Source organism: Lolium perenne, chromosome 1 (assembly GCF_019359855.2).
Source record: "Lolium perenne isolate Kyuss_39 chromosome 1, Kyuss_2.0, whole genome shotgun sequence".
Taxonomy (NCBI): domain Eukaryota; kingdom Viridiplantae; phylum Streptophyta; class Magnoliopsida; order Poales; family Poaceae; genus Lolium; species Lolium perenne.
The window spans coordinates 268302803-268325182 of NC_067244.2; the positions used below are offsets into that span (position 1 = coordinate 268302803).

Sequence of the window (22380 nt, forward strand, 5' to 3'; positions counted from 1 at the left end):
GCCTTTCTTCCTGGTATATGGCGCCGAAGCCGTCATGCCCACGGACATCGCCTACGACTCACCTCGGGTCGCCAATTACGCCGAAGAAGACAACGAGCGAGCTCGCCAAGATGACATCGATCTCCTCGACGAGGCCAGAGACCTCGCACTCTCCAGAACCGCCATTTACCAGCAGGACCTCCGTCGCTACCACAGTCGCCGCGTTCGGAGTCGCTCCTTCCAAGTCGGCGATCTGGTACTCCGGCTAATCCAGGACAAGAAAGGGATGCACAAGCTGTCCCCGCCCTGGGAAGGACCATTCGCCGTCAGCCGCGTACTCGGCAACGACTCCTACTACCTCATCGACGTCCGCAAGGACGACAAAGGCGAGCCGCTCACTAAAGAGGTGGAGCGCCCCTGGAACATCAACCTCCTCCGGCGGTTCTATACCTAAGGGAAAAATGTAATCCGACAATTCAGAGGGTAATAAAAATCGCCGACCATTTTTTGATCTCAAGCTCCGACTACCTCTCCTTCACCCGCCAAATATCGTCATCTCTCATCCCGGGACATACCGGCTTAGTCGCCGCGACAAGCGACTAGGAACTGAGAGACCTCCGGTCGCCGCTGCTGGAAGAGAGAAGTCCACGATCGGCCAAGTAGCCGGGCTAACACGGGATGGCGGCGTGACCGAGGCACAACACCAGGCCCGGTCACCCACCATCTCTCACGCCATCGGGTGAAAACGGCGACTGGAACCCACAGCAGGGCCGCACGCTCGGCCAGCCCCACGGGCCTCGGCGACCGCCTTGTGCTATGCTATAAAGCACACCAATGCCCTCCTCTACCTTAGGTTGGCGAATTGCGTGGCTAAGTACTTCGACTAGGGACCCCGCAAAACGGACCCGCGGCTCGCCAAGGAAAATACGCCCGCAATGATCCCCTTTGGAGTCGCCTAGCGATCGGCTCACCGAGCCTCGACGCGTGGCGCGCTACATCCGAACAGCGCTAACTACACCACACCACTTCTCCACCCATGAGGCTGCTATTCGTACTATACTGACTACGTCCTGCGATCGGGGACGACCATCTCGAAAAGTAAAACAGTCTAGTGGTTAGCCTTCATTGTGGTCGCAAGGCGACCGACACGAAGGCCATGGATAGGCGCAACCAACTCCAATCCATCGCCGTCTCAAATAATGCAAAAGCAACCACCGAATCACATTTAAGCAAAAGTCATCATTCTATTTACAACTAACACCCGCTCGCGAGAAATCTAGCTACTTCTTACACAGTACTCAGAAACTACGAGGACGACCCCGGAGCCCCCTCTACGACAGGCTCGACGCCGTCATCGCCGTGACGAAATTTCGGCGTGTACACCACGACCGGATATGTAGACAGCGAGCCGGCGGCAGCAGCATGGAAGAGGCGCTCCGCGGGGTAGTCCACCGGGCCCGGCTCCTTCTCCGCGTCACCAGGAGCCGCTTGGCTGGGGATATGAGTCTCCAAGTCCGCGGTCGAGCACTCGGTCGGCGAAGGGGCGCACCGCATCCATCAGCCGCAGCACTTCGGCAACATCGAACTCCCCGAGTCTCAGGGGAAGCCAGCGGTGACCTCCTCCACGTCGAACCCTTCGTAGTAATGCGCCAGCACCATGCTCGAGCCATGGTAATGCCAACGCGGCAGGAAGAGCGACGAAGCCAGTCAACAACAGCCGGAATGTTGGACACGGCCTTGAAGACGGATGGCGTGTCCCGCGGAATCACCTCCCGCGGGCTCAGGTACTGGAGCGCGGCAAGTATCTCCCCCGCGCAGGCGATGATACGCGCGGTCGCGGTCGACAGGCATTCCCGTGGAGTCGCCGTCTCCACGAAGTCGCACGTACCTGCAGTCAACAACACAAGGAAAAGGGAAAAATGAGAACTTCCCCTTCAACGCCGACTCGCCACGCTCGGGGACTGGCCCCCGAGGCCGACTCGCCACGCTCGGGGACTGGCCCCCGAGGCCGACTCGCCACGCTCGGGGACTGGCCCCCGAGACCGACTCGCCACGCTCGGGGACTGACCCTCGAGGCCGACTCGCCACGCTCGGGGACTGGCCCCCGAGGCCGACTCGCCACGCTCAGGGACTGGCCCCCGAGGCCAACTCGCCACGCTCGGGGACTGACCCCCGAGGCCGACTCGCCGTGTTCAGATGCTCAAACCCCCGGCAAATAAAACAAGAAGTGCGACAACAAGAACTTACCAAGAATCTGCCGCGACATCTCCCTGACGAAAGCCTCGAAGTTGGTCTTCTCGGCCTGCACCGCCAGGACGATGCCCTCGGACGCCTCCTTCTCCGCAGCAAGTTCTTTGGCGTGCTGCTGCTTCAAGGCCGCCACCTCCTCCCGCAGAGACGCGGCAGCCCCACGTGCAGAGTCCCGCGCATCAGTCGCGGCCTCCAGCTTCACCTTGTATTCGGTGATGACGTCCTCCAGCTCCCGGCCCTTCTGCTCCAGGACCTTCGTCAATTCCGCCACCTCCGCTTTCGCCCTTTTCCGGGCCTCTTCGGCCTGCTGCGCCCGGAACTCGGCTTCACGGTAGAAGGACTCCTTGACGAACCCTTCCCGAGCCTCGGCAAGAGCCTTTGCCTGCGCCTCTGCTACAAGAAAAGGAAACGGTGAGAACGAACGCCCGGGCCAGTGACACTGAATGAGGACGGCGAGCGGGCATGACTTACTGCCCAGGGCAATCAGCTTCCGGTTCTTCTGCGCCGCCTCCTCCACAAGCGCGGTCAGCCGCTTAATCTCCGCCTACGGAAACCAAACAAAAATGCCAAGGTCAACAAACAAAAAGCAATAGAGACTCGACTCGCCCTTTCAGACCAAGTCGACCCTCGGGGACTGGGGGTGACTAGGCCACGTGTTCAGCGACACTTACCACATGCGCCTCGCCAAGCGCCGTGTGGAGCTCAGTGAAGGTCAATGAAGACGGCGGCGGATGACGCGACTCGGTCGCCCCGTCCGCTCGCATCACCGCCTCGGCCGACGGAACCTCGCCCGTCCGCGTGTCGGTGTCCTTTGGGCGGGGCGCGGTCCCTGGCGGCCTTGGACCGGCGCTCTTTCAGTGGCTCCGACAGGCCGCCCTCCTCGACGATGTCCTCTTCAACTTCGGGTGCCTTCTGCCCCTCGGTCGATCCAATGTCAGTCGACTCCTCCTCCACCACAGGCGGAGCAACGTCCGGACCCGTCGCCGCACTCGCCATGCCCCGCGAGCCATGCTGGGTAGAGGAAAAACGTTGGCGGTGGGCTCGACGTGGCTAGTGCTCTCCTTCTCCGCTTGACTCCCGGCGGCGGGCTCTTCTGGAGCCGACCCCGCACCCCCAAGGTCGGACGGCGCCGCCTTCCTCTCCGCGGCTTTCTTCTTTGCCTCGGCCGCCCTCGTGGCCGCCACCCCGGCCGCGGGCGGCTTCGCCAAGGTCTTCTTCTTGGACCTACAGAGAGGCGAGGTGAGTCGACACTCAGTCCAGTCGCAGGAAGGATAAATTCGACAAGAAATACTTACTTCACCGTGGGAATCGCTTTTACGCCCGGACCGGCCCGAGCTCCCGCATCGATCGCGTCCTTCAAGGGACGCTGAAGCCTCATGGACCCTTCCAGGAGAGTGGGGCGCAGTCGCTTCGATAGCGGCTCGGCCCCTTCCTTGGAGGGCTCCGCCTTGTCCTCCGGACGGGAGGTCGCCTCCTCTTCAGCCGCGCCCTGGGACGAGGACTCGGCACCCCTCTTCGACCCGCGCGGGAGTCTGATGAAGTCCCGCGCCTCCGAGTCCGACTCGGTGCGCTCCTCCTCCTCGTCGACCTCTTCCTCCTCGCCTTCGGTCATCTCCGGTGGTTCCTTTCCGGCGAGAGGAGGGAGGTGGTCCGCGATCTTCCGCCAACGCTGCAATCGAATCAAAGGAACAAGTCAGAAAGGAAGAAGCGCGGCTAAGCCGTGCGGAGTCGCCATGCGAAGCATTACCTGAGGCGCTGGGGTGTCTTCGGTGTAGGGCTGCAAGCCGTCCTCGAAGGAGGTAAAGGTGGCAGTGGTGATCTTAGCGAGCGCCTTCCGGTACTCGCCCTCGTCCCACTCGGTCGCCGTCGACCGGGTGCGGTCGTTCTGTCCCCGGTACTCCCACATGGGGTGAGCTCGGCACCGCAGGGGGATCAGCCGCCGGCCAAGCCAACAGTTGTACATGTCGACCGCCGTCAGGCCGTCATCTTTTAGCGCCTGGATCGCTTGGCGCATATCCTTCACCACCTTCTCCTGCTCGCGCGGCAGCGACCGGACATTGAGGCGCCGCGGGACGCTCGGCTCGGGACTGTATTGGGGAATGCATACCTCGCCCGGGGGAGTGTACTCCTTGGCGTAGAACCAGAAACGACGCCACAGCGGCTGCGCCTTCTTGGGGAGCGCCATGTCGATGAAGCTTTCCCCGGACTTCACACTGGAAGGTGATCCCCGTTCGGGATGAGTGCTTCGCTGTTCTTGCTGGCCCGAGTCGCCCGCCCGTGGAAGATGGACACCCACAGCGGGAAGTAGGGCGGACAGCCCAAGTAGCATTCGCACAGCGCCACGAACAGAGAAATCTGCTGGACGCTGTGCGGCCCGAGGTCGGAAACCTTGATGCTGTAGAAGGCCAGCAACTGCCGGAGGAAATCGGAGGTGGGGAGAGCGAACCCGCGATCGAGGAAGCTCATGAAGATCCACGAACTCCCGGGCCGTGGGAGGGCTCCGTCTCGTTCGCCGGCGGAACCCGCCATCGCTCTTGGTTGAACTCCGGGATGACTCCGGAGGCGACGTACGGGAGGAGAGACTCCCGCGTGACCTTCGACTTGCCCCAACCCTTCGCCGCCATGGATGCGTGTGGAGTGTGGAATGAAGATGAGATGAAGAGAAGATGGGGGATGAATGCGGAGGAGTGTTGAACCCTAATCCTAGGGGCGACCCTTTATATCGCCCGCACTCGCTCAGATTGAGGATGAGATCTGTTCGTTGAATTGTCCCGGAATCGCCGCCTCGCAATCAACGGTCGAGATCTGCGCCGTCACCGGCTGAATAGCCGTTAAACTAGCCGTTAGCGGTCACGTCGAGCCCAACGGTCAACAACATGCAAACGGTGTGCGCCTCGGTCAACGTGAAATCTAGCCGTTGGCCTCTCCACGTGTCTCTATGGTGACTACGCGTCGACTGGCAAACGGCGACTGGCTAGAGCCGACTGTCACACGCCGACTGACTGATCAAATTATGGCGACTGAGACTGCCACCGCACCCGCGACTTTATCTTTGGAAGCCCGGCGGCGACTCATCTTGATCCATCACCGCGCCTCTCCAAGACTTGTTCCAGATCCGCGCTTCTTCACCACCGCGCTTGGGGACTACTGATGGGGATATGCCCATAGGGGGTGGGTCGCCAGTCCCAGTCGCCATGAAGATAGAGGCTTGGGTGGATCGCCAGTCGCCTAAGCGGCCCAGGCCCTAAGCGGCGGGCCGTGATCCCAAGGAGGAGGTCCACACGGCTGGACAAGAAGATTACTTGCGAGAGGGATAGCGGATCCCGGATTAGTAGCAACTGATATGATTCGGAGTTATCTCCATGTAACCCTAGGCCGGGGGTGCTTATATAAACCCCCGAGCTTAAACCCTAGAGGACCCTTACTCAAGATCCAATCTCCCCCTGTAAGCTCTCGGCGTAGCCGCCGACTGAGCCCCCCCATTGTAATTCTCCACTGAGCAATAAAGATCTAGCAGGACGTAGGCCTTTTACTCTCCGGAGGGGCTGAACCTGGGTAAAACCCTTGCGTCTCTTGCACCTCGACCCGTAGATGGCAATGTTCCCTTCCCCTCGCATCAATGAAGTGCTACCCCCTGTAGCATCTGCCGTGGTTACATCCACGACAGCGCCGCCCTAGGGTTTGGCCACCCCGTGGCCCCTCTTCGTTTCGTCTTCGGACTTCTGGAAGCTTCGTGGAAAAATAGGCCCCTGGGCTTTGATTTCGTCCAATTCCGAGAATATTTCCTTACTAGGATTTCTGAAACCAAAAACAGCAGAAAACAGCAACTGGCGCTTCGGCATCTTGTTAATAGGTTAGTTCCAGAAAATGCACGAATATGACATAAAGTGTGCATAAAACATGTAGATAACATCAATAATGTGGCATGGAACATAAGAAATTATCGATACGTTGGAGACGTATCACAAATGCAACTCCAACTCTAAATTGTTTGTCCGGGGTTCTGACTCCGATTAATATGAATAAGTTGCATCGCATCATGTTTGCCATGTCATGCATATCATCTTGATCATGCTGGATCTTCTTTTCCGTAGTTGTAAGATTTGCATCCGTTGTTTGTTGTAGCGCTTTGCTTCTTCCCGGATAGGATCGCGAAGTGGTGTGGTGAGATACGCCAAGTTCTTCGGTTGTTCCTCGACAAGCTTTAACAGGCAAGCATTTCCCCTATACTCCTGCCCCTGCAGAAGTCGCTCACCTATTTTATTTTGCCTTCTCCCTCATGCTATCCTTAAGTTGCATTCTTGTCACGTGTCCTTTCCACTTGTTACCTCAAGCAGCCCATATTGCCACCACCACCTCCTACGGCTATTGTTTGGTTATCGAGTCTGCCCTTGCGAGTCGTAGTACATGCTAGTGCTGTCTCATCTTGTTACTGTTGTTGTTATCTTATTGGGTTATATGTTGGGAAGAATCATGGTTACTTTAGTTGTTGATAATTGTTTAGCGGAGGCATCGGTGGGTCAGCTGATCGTTTTGTGACGGCTCACTTGTGTTTCCTAAATATCTTAGGACCCCGAGTTCTTGTTATCTGTTCCGAGACTGAGCGCTCTAACCACACGTGGGTATGCTTACCGGGTCTCCCCTCGACCACTGCTGGAATCTACAGCTTTGTCCAGTGGCCACAACTAGTTTGGATGTTTGTTTTGTTTCTCCCGGGCGTGCAAGCATGTTTCTTTGTGGTCGGATGATATGATGTTACTTTTGGGGAAGCTATGTGCCTTGTAACCCCGTTGTCTCTTGCACATTCGTAGGATGCGGTGCCACTGCGAAGTGGTCATCCCGCTGGGCACTGTCCACCTAGCACGCAGTCACAATAGCTGAGTCCGCTTCGGAGTTTCGATCGGGCTCCGAAACGGGTTAACTTAGTTAGGTGGCTTCCTGGACATTGTTGTGGTGAAGGAGAGTGCGTGTCGTGATATCCACCTGTCGTAAGTGGGTTGAGCGTGCGTGTGGGCACATTTGGGCACCCCTGCAGGGTTACAATCTTATCGATAAGCCGCGTCCACGGTTATGGACGACTTGGAGCTGTATGACTCGACCATAGACAACTTACACCTGTTGTTTCAATCATAATAACTTGTGTAGTAAGTTAGCACGACTTCAATAATAAATGGTTAAAACTTGACAACCGTGTGAGTGCCTTTGTAAGTACCTCCTGGCGAGGGGGGAACACATTGGCTGTGTTATGTTTGCAGAGTATAGAACTGTTAGATTGTGCGCTCTCTCACCTTCTCTGATTAGACGAATGTTGTAGAGTGTCTCTATAGGTTTTTAGTGCTTGCGCGTTGCCGCTTAACCCCACCATATTGTCCATGACGTTCCTCTTGCGTCCTCTAAGTCCCCTGCGTGCCTCAAGTACAAAGGACGACTGGTTGACGAATGCTTATACGTCTTGAAGTCTTGTTAAGTACGAACCCGTACTTATTGCTGCTTCTACGGGATATAACCGGGCAGGTATGAAGATATGTTCGATGAAGACGACGTTAGCAAGGTTACCCTTCCGGCTTGGCCTGGGCAGGGTTATGGACGCCACTGGTTATCTTCAGGACTCTTAGTCCAATTTGTATCTTGTCCGTACTCGGACGTATTCGATCTTCTGTATGATTTGGATCTTTGTATGTATCTATTTGTATCTTGACTCGCTGGAGTCGTTGTTGTAATATATGTATCTTGTGGGCTCTATTGTAAACATGTTGTAATGTTACTACTCGTGGTAATTCCTCTGGCATCACGTGTGCTTTGTCGTGCACGTCGTGTCGGAGGGCGTGTCGGAATCGATATCGTGCGGATTTCGGCGGGATCGCTGGGATCCTCATGGTACCGGTTCCGGGGCGTCACAACCTTCCTCTTGGGGTTCCCAACGGACGTGTCAACTACACGCATCAAGCAAATTTCTGGCGCCGTTGCCGAGGAGATCAAGACACGCTGCAAGGGGAGTCTCCACTTCCCAATCTCTTTACTTTGTTTTTGTCTTGCTTTATTTTATTTACTACTTTGTTTGCTGCATTATATCAAAACACAAAAAAAATTATTTGCTAGCTTTACTTTATTTGCTATCTTGTTTGCTATATCAAAAACACAAAAAAATTAGTTACTTGCATTTACTTTATCTAGTTTGCTTTATTAACTACTGCTAAAATGAATACTCCTAAAAACACTAAGTTGTGTGACTTCACAACCACAAATAATAATGATTTCTTATGCACACCTATTGCTCCACCTGCTACTACAGTAGAATTTTTTGAAATTAAACCTGCTTTACTGAATCTTGTTATGCGAGAGCAATTTTCTGGTGTTAGTTCTGATGATGCTGCTGCCCATCTCAATAATTTTGTTGAATTGTGTGAAATGCAAAAATATAAAGATGTAGATGGTGACATTATAAAATTAAAATTGTTCCCTTTCTCATTAAGAGGAAGAGCTAAAGATTGGTTGCTATCTCTGCCTAAGAATAGTATTGATTCATGGACTAAATGCAAGGATGCTTTTATTGGTAGATATTATCCCCCTGCTAAAATTATATCTTTGAGGAGTAGCATAATGAATTTTAAACAATTGGATACTGAACATGTTGCTCAAGCTTGGGAAAGAATGAATTCTCTGGTTAAAAATTGCCCAACCCATGGACTGACTACTTGGATGATCATCCAAACCTTTTATGCAGGACTGAATTTTTCTTCGCGGAACCTATTGGATTCAGCTGCTGGAGGTACCTTTATGTCCATCACTCTTGGTGAAGCAACAAAGCTTCTTGATAATATGATGATAAACTACTCTGAATGGCACACGGAAAGAGCTCCACAAGGTAAGAAGGTAAATTCTGTCGAAGAAACCTCTTCCTTGAGTGATAAGATTGATGCTATTATGTCTATGCTTGTGAATGATAGGACAAATGTTGATCCTAATAATGTTCCGTTAGCTTCATTGGTTGCACAAGAAGAACATGTTGATGTAAACTTCATTAAAAATAATAATTTCAACAACAATGCTTATCGGAACAATTCTAGTAATAACTATAGGCCATATCCTTATAATAATGGTAACGGTTATGCTAATTCTTATGGGAATTCTTACAATAATAATAGGAACACACCCCCTGGACTTGAAACCATGCTTAAAGAATTTATTAGTACACAAACTGCTTTTAACAAATCTGTTGAAGAAAAGCTTGGGAAAATTGATATACTTGCTTCTAAGGTTGATAGTCTTGCCTCTGATGTTGATCTTTTGAAATCGAAAGTTATGCCTAATAGGGATATTGAAAATAAAATTGTTACTACAGCAAATGCCATCCAAGTTAGAATTAATGAGAATATAAGATTAATGGCTGAATTGCGTGCTAGGTGGGATAGAGAAGAAAATGAAAAACTAGCTAAAGAGAAAAATGTAGCTAAAGTTTGGACTATTACCACCACTAGTAATGCTAATGCTACACAAGTTGCTGCACCTCCTACTATTACTAATAAAAGAATTGGTGTTAGCAATGTTTCCACTACTGATGCAAAGCGCGAGAAACTGTCTGAAACTGCTAAAACTGCTGAAACTGCTTGTGATAAAACTGCTGAAATTTTTTCCAACCTTGGGGATGATGATCCCATTGCTGTAGCTCATAATGATTTAGATTTTGATGATTGCCACATCTCTGAAGTTATAAAGTTCTTGCAAAAACTTGCTAAAAGTCCTAATGCTAGTGCTATAAATTTGGCTTTCACGCAACATATTACAAATGCTCTCATAAAAGCTAGAGAAGAGAAACTAGAGCGCGAAGCCTCTATTCCTAGAAAGCTAGAGGATGGTTGGGAACCCATCATTAAAATGAGGGTCAATGATTTTGATTGTAATGCTTTATGTGATCTTGGGGAAAGTTGATAATGTTCTCATTACCGTTAACAATAACCTTGTCCCCGTTGATTTTGTTGTCTTGGATATTGAATGCAATGCATCTTGTCCCATTATATTGGGAAGACTTTTTCTTCGAACTGTTGGTGCTACTATTGATATGAAGGAAGGTAATATAAAATATCAATTTCCTCTCAAGAAAGGTATGGAACACTTCCCTAGAAAGAGAATGAAGTTACCATATGATTCTATTATTAGAACAAATTATGATGTTGATGCTTCATCTCTTGATAATACTTGATACACACTTTCTGCGCCTAGCTGAAAGGCGTTAAAGAAAAGTGCTTATGGGAGACAACCCATGGTTTTTACTACAGTACTTGGTTTTTATTTTGTGTCTTGGAAGTTTTTTACTACTGTAGCAACCTCTCCTTATCTTAGTTTTGTGTTTTGTTGTGCCAAGTAAAGTCGTTGATAGAAAAGTTCATACTAGATTTGGATTACTGCACAGTTTCAGATTTCTTTGCTGTCACGAATTTCGACCTGCCTCCCTGTAGGTAGCTCAGAAAAATATGCCAATTTACGTGCGTGCTCCTCAGATATGTACGCAACTTTCATTCAATTTGGGCATTTTCATTTGAGCAAGTCTGGTGCCATTTTAAAATTCGTCAATACGAACTGTTCTGTTTTGACAGATTCTGCCTTTTATTTCGCATTGCCTCTTTTGCTATGTTGGATGAATTTCTTTGATCCATTAATATCCATTAGCTTTATGCAATGTCCAGAAGTGTTAAGAATGATTATGTCACCTCTGAACATGTTAATTTTTATTGTGCACTAACCCTCTAATGAGTTGTTTCGAGTTTGGTGTGGAGGAAGTTTTCAAGGATCAAGAGAGGAGTATGATGCAATATGATCAAGGAGAGTGAAAGCTCTAAGCTTGGGGATGCCCCGGTGGTTCACCCCTGCATATTCTAAGAAGACTCAAGCGTCTAAGCTTGGGGATGCCCAAGGCATCCCCTTCTTCATCGACAACATTATCAGGTTCCTCCCCTGAAACTATATTTTTATTCCATCACATCTTATGTGCTTTGCTTGGAGCGTCGGTTTGTTTTTGTTTTTGTTTTGTTTGAATAAAATGGATCCTAGCATTCACTTTATGGGAGAGAGACACGCTCCGCTGTAGCATATGGACAAGTATGTCCTTAGGCTTTACTCATAGTATTCATGGCGAAGTTCCTTCTTCGTTAAATTGTTATATGGTTGGAATTGGAAAATGATACATGTAGTAAAATTGCTATAATGTCTTGGATAATGTGATACTTGGCAATTGTTGTGCTCATGTTTAAGCTCTTGCATCATATGCTTTGCACCCATTAATGAAGAAATACATAGAGCATGCTAAAATTTGGTTTGCATATTTGGTCTCTCTAAGGTCTAGATAATTTCTAGTATTGAGTTTGAACAACAAGGAAGACGGTGTAGAGTCTTATAATGTTTACAATATGTCTTTTATGTGAGTTTTGCTGCACCGGTTCATCCTTGTGTTTGTTTCAAATAACCTTGCTAGCCTAAACCTTGTATCGAGAGGGAATACTTCTCATGCATCCAAAATACTTGAGCCAACCACTATGCCATTTGTGTCCACCATACCTACCTACTACATGGTATTTCTCCGCCATTCCAAAGTAAATTGCTTGAGTGTTACCTTTAAAATTCCATCATTCACCTTTGCAATATATAGCTCATGGGACAAATAGCTTAAAAACTATTGTGGCATTGAATATGTACTTATGCACTTTATCTCTTATTAAGTTGCTTGTTGTGCGATAACCATGTTTCTGGGGACGCCATCAACTATTCTTTGTTGAATATCATGTGAGTTGCTATGCATGTCCGTCTTGTCTGAAGTAAGAGAGATCTACCACCTTATGGTTAAGCATGCATATTGTTAGAGAAGAACATTGGGCCGCTAACTAAAGCCATGATTCATGGTGGAAGTTTCAGTTTTGGACATATATCCTCAATCTCATATGAGAATAATAATTGTTGCCACATGCTTATGCATAAAAGAGGAGTCCATTATCTGTTGTCTATGTTGTCCCGGTATGGATGTCTAAGTTGAGAATAATCAAAAGCGAGAAATCCAAAATGCGAGCTTTCTCCTTAGACCTTTGTACAGGCGGCATGGAGGTACCCCATTGTGACACTTGGTTAAAACATGTGTATTGCGATGATCCGGTAGTCCAAGCTAATTAGGACAAGGTGCGGGCACTATTAGTATACTATGCATGAGGCTTGCAACTTGTAAGATATAATTTACATGATACATATGCTTTATTACTAGCGTTGACAAAATTGTTTCATGTTTTCAAAATAAAAGCTCTAGCACAAATATAGCAATCAATGCTTTTCCTCTATGGAGGACCATTCTTTTACTTTCATTGTTGAGTCAGTTCACCTATTTCTCTCCATCTCAAGAAGCAAACACTTGTGTGAACTGTGCATTGATTCCCACATACTTGCATATTGCACTTGTTATATTACTCTATGTTGACAATATCCATGAGATATACATGTTATAAGTTGAAAGCAACCGCTGAAACTTAATCTTCCTTTGTGTTGCTTCAATACCTTTACTTTGAATTATTGCTTTATGAGTTAACTCTTATGCAAGACTTATTGATGCTTGTCTTGAAGTACTATTCATGAAAAGTCTTTGCTATATGATTCACTTGTTTACTCATGTCATATACATTGTTTTGATCACTGCATTCACTACATATGCTTTACAAATAGTATGATCAAGGTTATGATGGCATGTCACTCCAGAAATTATCTTTGTTATCGTTTTACCTGCTCGGGACAAGCAGAACTAAGCTTGGGGATGCTGATACGTCTCCGACGTATCGATAATTTCTTATGTTCCATGCCACATTATTGATGTTATCTACATGTTTTATGCACACTTTATGTCATATTCGTGCATTTTCTGGAACTAACCTATTAACAAGATGCCGAAGTGCCGATTCTGTTTTCTGCTATTTTTGGTTTCAGAAATCCTAGTAAAGAAATATTCTCGGAATTGGACGAAATCAACGCCCAGGGTCCTATTTTGCCACGAAGCTTCCAGAAGACCGAAGAGGAGACGAAGTGGGGCCACGAGGTGGCCACACCCTAGGGCGGCGTGGCCCAAGCCCTAGCCGCGCCGGCCTGTAGTGTGGGCCCCTCGTGCCGCCTCTTGACCTGCCCTTCCGCCTACTTAAAGCCTCCATCGCGAAACCCCCAGTACCTTACTAAGACGCCGCCGCCGCCAATCCCATCTCGGGGGATTCAGGAGATCGTCTCCGGCACCCTGCCGGAGAGGGGATTCATCTCCCGGAGGACTCTACGCCGCCATGGTCGCCTCCGGAGTGATGAGTGAGTAGTCTACCCCTGGACTATGGGTCCATAGCAGTAGCTAGATGGTTGTCTTCTCCTCATTGTGCTTAATTGTCGGGTCTTGTGAGCTGCCTAACATGATAAAGATCATCTATCTGTAATTCTATATGTTGCGTTTGTTGGGATCCGATGAATAGAGAATACTTGTTATGTTGATTATCAAAGTCATGTCTATGTGTTGTTTATGATCTTGCATGCTCTCCGTTATTAGTAGATGCTCTGGCCAAGTTGATGCTAGTAACCTCAAGAGGGAGTATTTATGCTCGATAGTGGGTTCATGTCTCCGTGAATCTGGAGGGGTGACAAGAACCTCTAAGATTATGGATGTGCTGTTGCCACTAGGGATAAAACATTGGTGCTATGTTCAAGGATGTAGTCACTGATTACATTACGCGCAATACTTAATGCAATTGTCTGTTGTTAGCAACTTAATACTGGAGGGGGTTCGGATGATAACCTGAAGGTGGACTTTTTAGGCATAGATGCATGCTGGATAGCGGTCTATGTACTTTGTCATAATGCCCAATTAAATCTCACAATACTCATCATAATATGTATGTGCATGGTCATGCCCTCTCTATTTGTCAATTGCCCAACTGTAATTTGTTCACCCAACATGCTGCTTATCTTATGGGAGAGACACCTCTAGTGAACTATGGACCCCGGTCCAATTCTCTATACTGAAATACAATCAACTGCAATACTGTTCTACTGTTTTCTGCAAACAATCATCATCCACACTATACATCTAATCCTTTGTTACAGCAAGCCGGTGAGATTGACAACCTCGCTGTTTCGTTGGGGCAAAGTACTTTGGTTGTGTTGTGCAGGTTCCACGTTGGCGCCGGAATCTCTGGTGTTGCGCCGCACTACATCCCGCCGCCATCAACCTTCAACGTGCTTCTTGACTCCTACTGGTTCGATTAAACCTTGGTTTCTTACTGAGGGAAACTTGCCGCTGTGCGCATCACACCTTCCTCTTGGGGTTCCCAACGGACGTGTCAACTACACGCATCAGCAGTCTTCCCACTTAGATCCATATTCCAGTACACAGGCTCTCAGCATGTCCTCCAATATCTGGTTGACTCTCTCGGTCTGTCCATCGGTCTGCGGGTGATAGGCGGTGCTGAAATTCAGACGGATTCCTAGTCCTTCATGCACCTTCTGCCAGAACCTTGAGGTGAATTGTGAACCTCTATCTAACACTATAGACTTCGGGGTTCCGTGCAGAGCGACTATTCTAGAGATGTACAGCTCAGCTAACTTTGGGCCTTGGTAGGTGGTCTTGACAGCGATGAAATGGGCTACCTTGGTCAGTCTATCAACAACTACCCATATAGAATCATTGCCTTTGCTGGATTTGGGCAACCCTGTGATAAAGTCCATTCCTACAGAGTCCCACTTCCATTCTGGAATCTGTAGTGGTTGCAGCAGTCCTGCGGGTCGCTGATGTTCTGCCTTGACTCGCTGACAGATATCACACTTAGCGATGTAGCTTCCGATCTCCCTCTTCATTCCATGCCACCAAAATTGTTCCTTCAGGTCTTGGTACATCTTGGTACCTCCGGGGTGAATAGAGTATAAGGTGTCATGGGCTTCCTTCAAAATCACTTGCTTCAACTCTGAGTCTGACGGTACACACAGGCGTCCGTTGTACCAAAGGACTCCTTCTTCATCTATGGTGAATCCCGGTGCCTTTCCTGCGGCTATCTGAGTCTTGATTCCATCAATGCTGGCATTTCCCTTCTGAGCTTCCTTGATCTGACCAATCAAGGTGGGTTGTAGCTCCATGCTGGCTAGGAATCCTTCACTGACTAACTCCATTCTAAACTGCTCAAACTCCTGGTATAGGCTGGGTTGTTCTTCGGCTATCATTGAGTTTAACTGACATGGCAGTCTACTCAACGCATCCGCTACCACATTGGCCTTGCCGGGGTGGTAGTGAATCTCCATATCATAATCTTTGATTAGTTCTAACCATCTTCTCTGCCTCATGTTCAGCTCCTTCTGGGTAAAGATATACTTCAGGCTCTTGTGATCCGAATAGATCTCGCAGCGGTTACCCATGAGGTAATGACGCCACACCTTCAGTGCTAAAACTACGGCTGCGAGTTCGAGGTCATGGGTTGGGTAGTTCTGCTCATGCTGCTTCAGTTGCCGGGACAGATAAGATATCACTTTGCCTTCTTGCATAAGCACACATCCGAGACCAATCTTGGATGCATCGCAGTAAACGTCAAAGGGTTTGGTGATGTCCGCCATGATCAGAATTGGGGCTGAGGTCAGTCTAAGCTTGAGTTGTTGGAAACTCTCCTCACATTTGTCAGTCCATTCGAACTTCTTGTCCTTCTTCAGCAGCTGGGTCATTGGTCGAGCGATGCTCGAAAAGCCTTCTACAAATCTGCGGTAATATCCGGCTAATCCAAGAAAAGCGCGGACCTCGGTCTGAGTGGTTGGGGCTTTCCATTCTGCAACAATCTTGATTTTGGCGGGATCTACAGCAATTCCTCCTGCAGACAAGATATGTCCCAGGAATCCTACTTCCTTCAGCCAAAACTCACATTTGCTGAACTTAGCATACAGCTTATGTTCTCTAAGGGTCTCTAGGACAGCTTCTAGGTGTTGCTCATGTTCTTCCTCAGACTTGGAGTAGATTAGGATGTCATCGATGAAAACGACGACAAACTTATCCAGAAAGTTCATGAAGATCTTATTCATGAGATTCATGAAATAAGCGGGGGCATTGGTCAATCCAAATGACATGACATTGTACTCGTACAATCCATATCTGGTGGTAAAGGCAGTTTTGGGAATGTCCGATGCACGAATCTTCAGCTGGTGATATCCAGTCCTGAGATCAATCTTTGAGAATACTATTGCACCGGTCAGCTGGTCAAACAGGTCTTCTATCTTTGGCAAGGGGTATTTGTTCTTGATGGTGACATCATTAAGCTTACGATAGTCCGTACATAAACGACTGGCACCGTCTTTCTTGTCCACAAACAGGACTGGGGATCTCCAAGGCGATGCACTTGGTCGAATCAGACCTTTGGCTAACAGTTCATCCAGTTGCTTCTTCAGCTCCACTAGCTCTGCTGGGTTCATGCTATACGCTCTCTGGGCTATAGGTCCGGTTCCGGGGATTAACTCGATGATAAACTCGATATCCCGATCTGGGGGCATACCGGGTAAACCATCAGGAAACACATCAGGATATCGACAAACGACCCTGATCTGATCCAAGGTTGGCTTGGCTACACTCTGGTTGCAGGTAAATTTTCTGGGTAGCAGTTCAGAGACATGTTCTACTATGATACCGGTGCTACTGGTCATGGTGATGGCATTCTTGGCACAGTCAATCATTCCATGATGCTTGGCCATCCAATCCATTCCCAGCACTATTTCCAAACCTTTGGTTCCCAGAATTATCAGGTTGGCATAGAAATCTACTTCATGTATTCTGATGGGTACATTTTTACAAAATTTTCTGGCTTTAGTGGTTGATCCGGGGATTTGAACTATCATGACATGTTTCAAACTGAGAGGTTGAATTTTACTTGTTGATGCAAAGTCTTCAGTGACAAAAGAATGAGATGCTCCGGAATCAAACAACACTCTGGCAGGTACTGAGTTGACAGGAAACATACCCAGTACAACATCTGGTGCTTCCTGGGCTTCTTCGGCGTTCATGTGGAAGAGACGGTCGTTGCGGTTATTGGGGTTGTTGGGGGCGAACTTCTTTCCGGTGGAGAAGCGGCGTTGCTGCTAAACTGGTGCAGCGGTGTTGCCAGCGAGCTTGGCGAGTCTCTTGGGGCACTCGTTGGAGTAGTGTCCCACTACACCACACTCATAGCAAGTGATGGTGGACTTGTCCTTGGTTGCGACGGGGATGGCGTTGCTCCCAATCCTTGGAGCGGTGTTGGTGTTGTTGTTGTTAGTGTTGGGGGCTCTCATTGGGGCACGGTTGAAGTTGTTGGTGTTGCTCTGGTAGTTGTGGTTGTGGTTGGGATGGCCTCCTGGCCTGGGGTTTCCTCCACTCCGGTTCTGAAAACCGGGGCGTGAAGTCTGCATCTGGGGGCAAAACCTCCGCTTGAGCTGGGGCGATACTTTGGAGTATTACTGGGCCCACTCTGGTGCATCATGCGGTGTTTGCGGTTCTCGTTGGCTTGGTTTAACTTGCCCTCCATCTGAATGGCGGAGTCAACAAGGGCTTCAAGGTCGGCAAAGGGGATGTTGACTAGGACAGTCTGCATCTCATCATGCAGTCCGTTCAGGAATCTCTCCTGCCTCTTCTCAGTGGTGTCAGTCTCATCAGGGGCGTACCTTGACAGTGTAAGGAACCTGTCGCGGTATTCTACCACCGTCATCCGTCCTTGCTTGAGTTCGCGGAATTCATCCCGCATCTTCTTGATAAGACCCGGGGGCACATGGTACTTGCTAAACTTGAGCTTGAAATCTGCCCAAGTCATGACTTGACCTCCGTTCATGGCACGGGTGCTGGTCCACCAGGCTCAGGCTGGTCCGGCAAGGTAGTGGGTTGCAAACAGGACCTTCTCATTGGCTTCAACTCCAGCGACCTCCAAGTTGTTCTCCATAGTCTGGAGCCAGTCGTCGGCGTCGAGGGGTTCTTCAGTCTTGCTCAACACCGGAGGGTTGGTATTCTGGAAGTTCTTGAGTTTGGATCCGGGATGATCATGATTCCCATGGCCTTGGTTAGCAAGGTTTTGCAAAGCTGCGATGTTGGCTTGACGTTCAGCTCTTTCAGTCTCCCTGTCTTGAAGCAGGGTTTGCAGCAGTTGCATCATGGCATCGTTGTTGTTGCGATTGGGAGGGGCCATCTGAATATACAGGAGATTATAAGATAAGAGGGAAATTCTATGGTTTATTTTTAATGTGTTCAAAAAACTTCTAAAAACTTGAATACTTTGGATGACACACACAAACATTCATTCATTCCACATAACACATTACAAACTAACCGTCCAACACTCCAATGGTTTTAAGAACCATTTCACATGCTACGATACAAATGACGGGATACAACTCATGCCTACATCAGTGCTCAGGTGTGGCTACTCTCATCCTCAATGTCGATGGGAACGACATCATCAGGCCCTGGCTCCAGGAACGCGTAATCCTCCTCCTCAGTGAACTCGTCCTCCTCGAAGTCGTCATCGTCACTCAGGAAGGCTCCTCCTCCCTGAATATCGATACCGGCTTCGTCTTCCTCCATCTCCTGCAGCTGCTCCTCCTGGGCCTTGACAGTGGTCTCAAGTGACGCTATCTGAGCGCGAAGGCGCGTGATAGTAGCATCCTTCTTCGCACACCGCAGGCGAAGCTTGTTGCGGTCCCTGGACAGCATCTTGATAGCATCTCCATGAGTGGCCAGTGCGAGGTGAGTCTGGTTCGCGTACATCCGGGCGTTATCCAGATCCTGCTGAGTATGATACAGCATGAAGTCTAGATGCTCGGCGTGGTGCCTCAACTCAGGGTGAGACTGCAGAGCCATGGGTATTCCTGCGGCATCACGCTTCACTAGGTGAGCGAAACGGGACGCAAGCAGGCGCACCGCGTTCTGTCCGCAGAGGCGTGCTAGTGCCTCCTGCAGGCCTCATGCAAGCCCATCAAGCCAGTTGCTCTCACGGAAAGAGAACAGGATTCTCTCCGAGGTGGGAGACTCCATGTTTCCCCTCAGATCTGCAGTAATGATCCATTGCATCTCGCCGCCAGGCTGATCATTCACTTGGATCCCATGGAACTCTGGCTGGAGGCGTCCCAGAAAGTTCGAGACCGCGGTGAGATCGTGCTCGAAAATCAAGCTGCCTCCGTTACCAAGTTGATAAAACTTGGTGTTGACGGGTGCGTTGGGCTCCATCTGAAAGTGAATTGGGAGAGTAAGTTAGAGATTTGAACAAGTGTGGAAAAATTTTAAGTAGACATAATAAGAAAGAGCATGATTTATAAAATTTCGAAAAAACCTCCAAGACAAGAATATGAATAACTTTTCATAAATATTCTTTTCATTTTGGTTTCAAAGTTAGTTTTTTATGAACGCCCATTCTAACTAAGGTTTTCTAAGGTCAAATAATGGCTCTGATACCAACTTGTCAACACCCGGATTTTTAGGTCCGGATGCCTATTATGTCATTCATCGCAATCCCAGGATAATGTTGTTGCGAGGCATAATGGTCGAATATCACAGTCATTATTTATTACAAGCCATAATGTCTTACAATATTGAATCACATGATTCTTTACACAAATAGTTGATCTCTCAATCAACATACATACACAAGTTCATACATAGCGGAAGCGTAACTATAGATGGACTCTCTAGTCCACAGGCCAACATTTGACGTCAGAAACCCCTAGTTGTCGTAGGCGTCCTGCTGGTCATCCTCGTGATAGTTCTGTTCATCATCGTATTCTGGCCATTTGAATAGCCAGGGACAAAGCCGTAAGTACTTTAAGTACTTGCAAACTAATACTAAAGTAAAATGCCAACTCTTGGAGTAAGGGAGCTAAACTCTAGTTTAACTTGCATAAGCCATATTTTAGTTCACAAGTATTTGATCATGTGCTAACTAACTCAAGTGGGAACATTAGTGTCATGCCCACAACATTTGTTGTGATTCAAACAAGTCACCAATTCACCATTCATTTCACCAACATTTTCAAGAATCTGACACCGGAAACTGTATGGCCTTTCCAACCGTCCGTAACCGTGGACACGGCTGTTCGAATAGATTTACACTCTGCAGAGGTTGCACACTTGTGCCACAACATTTGATTTCATCTGTCGGAATAACTCCGAATCATCGTAACACAGTACGCGGATCATCAACCATAACCTTTCACTTACACATCCTAGTATGAGCACCTCTCCCCATGAGCTTGGCCTCCCAGTGAAAACCAACTGTTAACCTGGGAACTGCACAGGGCTTGGCCGTACAATTCACCTCAATTCACATCATTTCTCAACAACGGAGGTAGCCTCGGCATAACCCCTATGATGTGTGTGTTATCACCAGATTTTGGCCAAATCAGGAGGTGGGCCGTAAGGGAGATGGGCTTGGAAGATTACACGTGGAAGATCTCTGAAGCGGCCTTGCACGAAGAATTTGGGCTAGATTGCCCGTGTATCTTTAGTTATAGTAGATCGCATCTTAGATTAGAAGTTAGAGTTCGTCTCGTGCATGGTGGGGATTATTCCCACGTTAGAAAGTCCCCTGGACTATAAATATGTATCTAGGGTTTATGGAATAAACAACAACCAACGTTCAACCAACAAATCAATCTCGGCGCATCGCCAACTCCTTCGTCTCGAGGGTTTCTACCGGTAAGCATCATGCTGCCTAGATCGCATCTTGCGATCTAGGCAGCATAAGCTTCATGTTGTTCATGCGTTGCTCGTACTGAAGCCTTTTTGATGGCGAGCAACGTAGTTATCATAGATGTGTTAGGGTTAGCATAGTTCTTCGTATAATATGCTATGGTAGTGCAACCCTTGCATATCTAGCCGCCCTTACACCTATCTTAGGTGTAGGGGCGGCACCCCGCTTGATCATTATTTAGTAGATCCGATCCGTTACGGTTGCTCCTTGTTCTTCAAGGATTAGTTTAATATCTGCAATAGTTAGGCCTTACAAAGGGTTGGAGGATCCAGCGGCACGTAGGGTGTCGTTTGCTAGTCCTAGACAGGATGTTCCGGGGATCAACCTCGTGTTGGTTTTTAGGCCTTGTCTAGGATCGGCTTACGATCACCGTGCGTGGCCGCGAGGCCCAATCGTGAGTAGGATGATCCGATTATGCGCTGAAAACCCTAAATCTTCGTAGATCGTATTAGCTTTATCTTGATCAAGCAGGACCACCATATATTCGTGCACCTCGTACGAATCATGGGTGGATCGGCTCTTTGAGCCGATTCACAGGATAACCTGAGAGCCGATCGAGGCTCGTATTTAATGTTTACGTGTATGCCATGCAGGAAACTAAGCGAGGCATCTCCATCACCTTCCTGACCAGGTATAGGTCAGGTGGCACGCCCTTGCATCGGCATCGGACATGTGTACCAGAGGCTTTGCGGGCCGTCGCTCGGAGGGACCAGGGCCAGCCGCAGCCCTGAGTTGTTCCGGGCTCTACTGTGTTGCCCGTCGCTGCCCGCCGGTGGGTTTTGACCGCAACACATTCTGGCACGCCCGGTGGGACAAGCTTCGACATCAACCACCTCGCCATCTACATCTGAGATGGTGGACGACACTCCAGTCACGTACGAGGATCTGACCGACGAGCTCAAGAAGAAGTATGACGAGGTCAAAGCTATCCTCGAAGCCGATCTCATCGGCTCTTTTCACAGAACCCGTTCACATGGCATCAGGTGGAAGGGGTTCTCGCCTGATGGTGCACTCGATGGGATAGACCTCTCTGCCTCGTCAGAAGAACGCACCAGGTCCCTGCGGCAGGAGATCAACTACTTGGTGGCTCACTCGCTACACCGCCACTCTGAGAACCTGGTAAACACGTTGGAGCGTGTCGCTCTTCGGGTGATCCAGGAGATCATGAGGCACCAGTACTCGCCGTCAGGACCAGCTCTCGGGACGCATCAAGGAGAGTTGCCACTCCAGTCCCGTCCACCGCTGCCATTTGCGTTGGCAGCACCAGAAGTGCCGAATTCACCGGCATTCGTCGTCTACAAGATCGGTGGTGACCCTAGTGACTGCCAGTTCTTGCATGAGGCGCCTAAGGAGATCCCTCACGGGTACATGTGCACGTATGTGCAGTTGCGGTAATCGGGCGCTCACAAACCAGGCC

General features: G+C 48.9%; 1 protein-coding gene across 1 annotated transcript; it reads right to left on the bottom strand.

Moving 5' to 3' along the window:
* Positions 1-404: 404 nt before the first annotated feature.
* Positions 405-19078, bottom strand: LOC139835007 (uncharacterized). Its single transcript, XM_071824948.1, has 8 exons — positions 18833-19078; positions 3525-3898; positions 3223-3453; positions 2901-3066; positions 2701-2773; positions 2227-2622; positions 1636-1867; positions 405-429 (listed from the first exon to the last, which is right to left on the bottom strand). Exons 1-8 carry the CDS (start codon positions 19076-19078, stop codon positions 405-407), a joined length of 1743 nt encoding a protein of 580 aa, XP_071681049.1.
* Positions 19079-22380: the final 3302 nt, after the last annotated feature.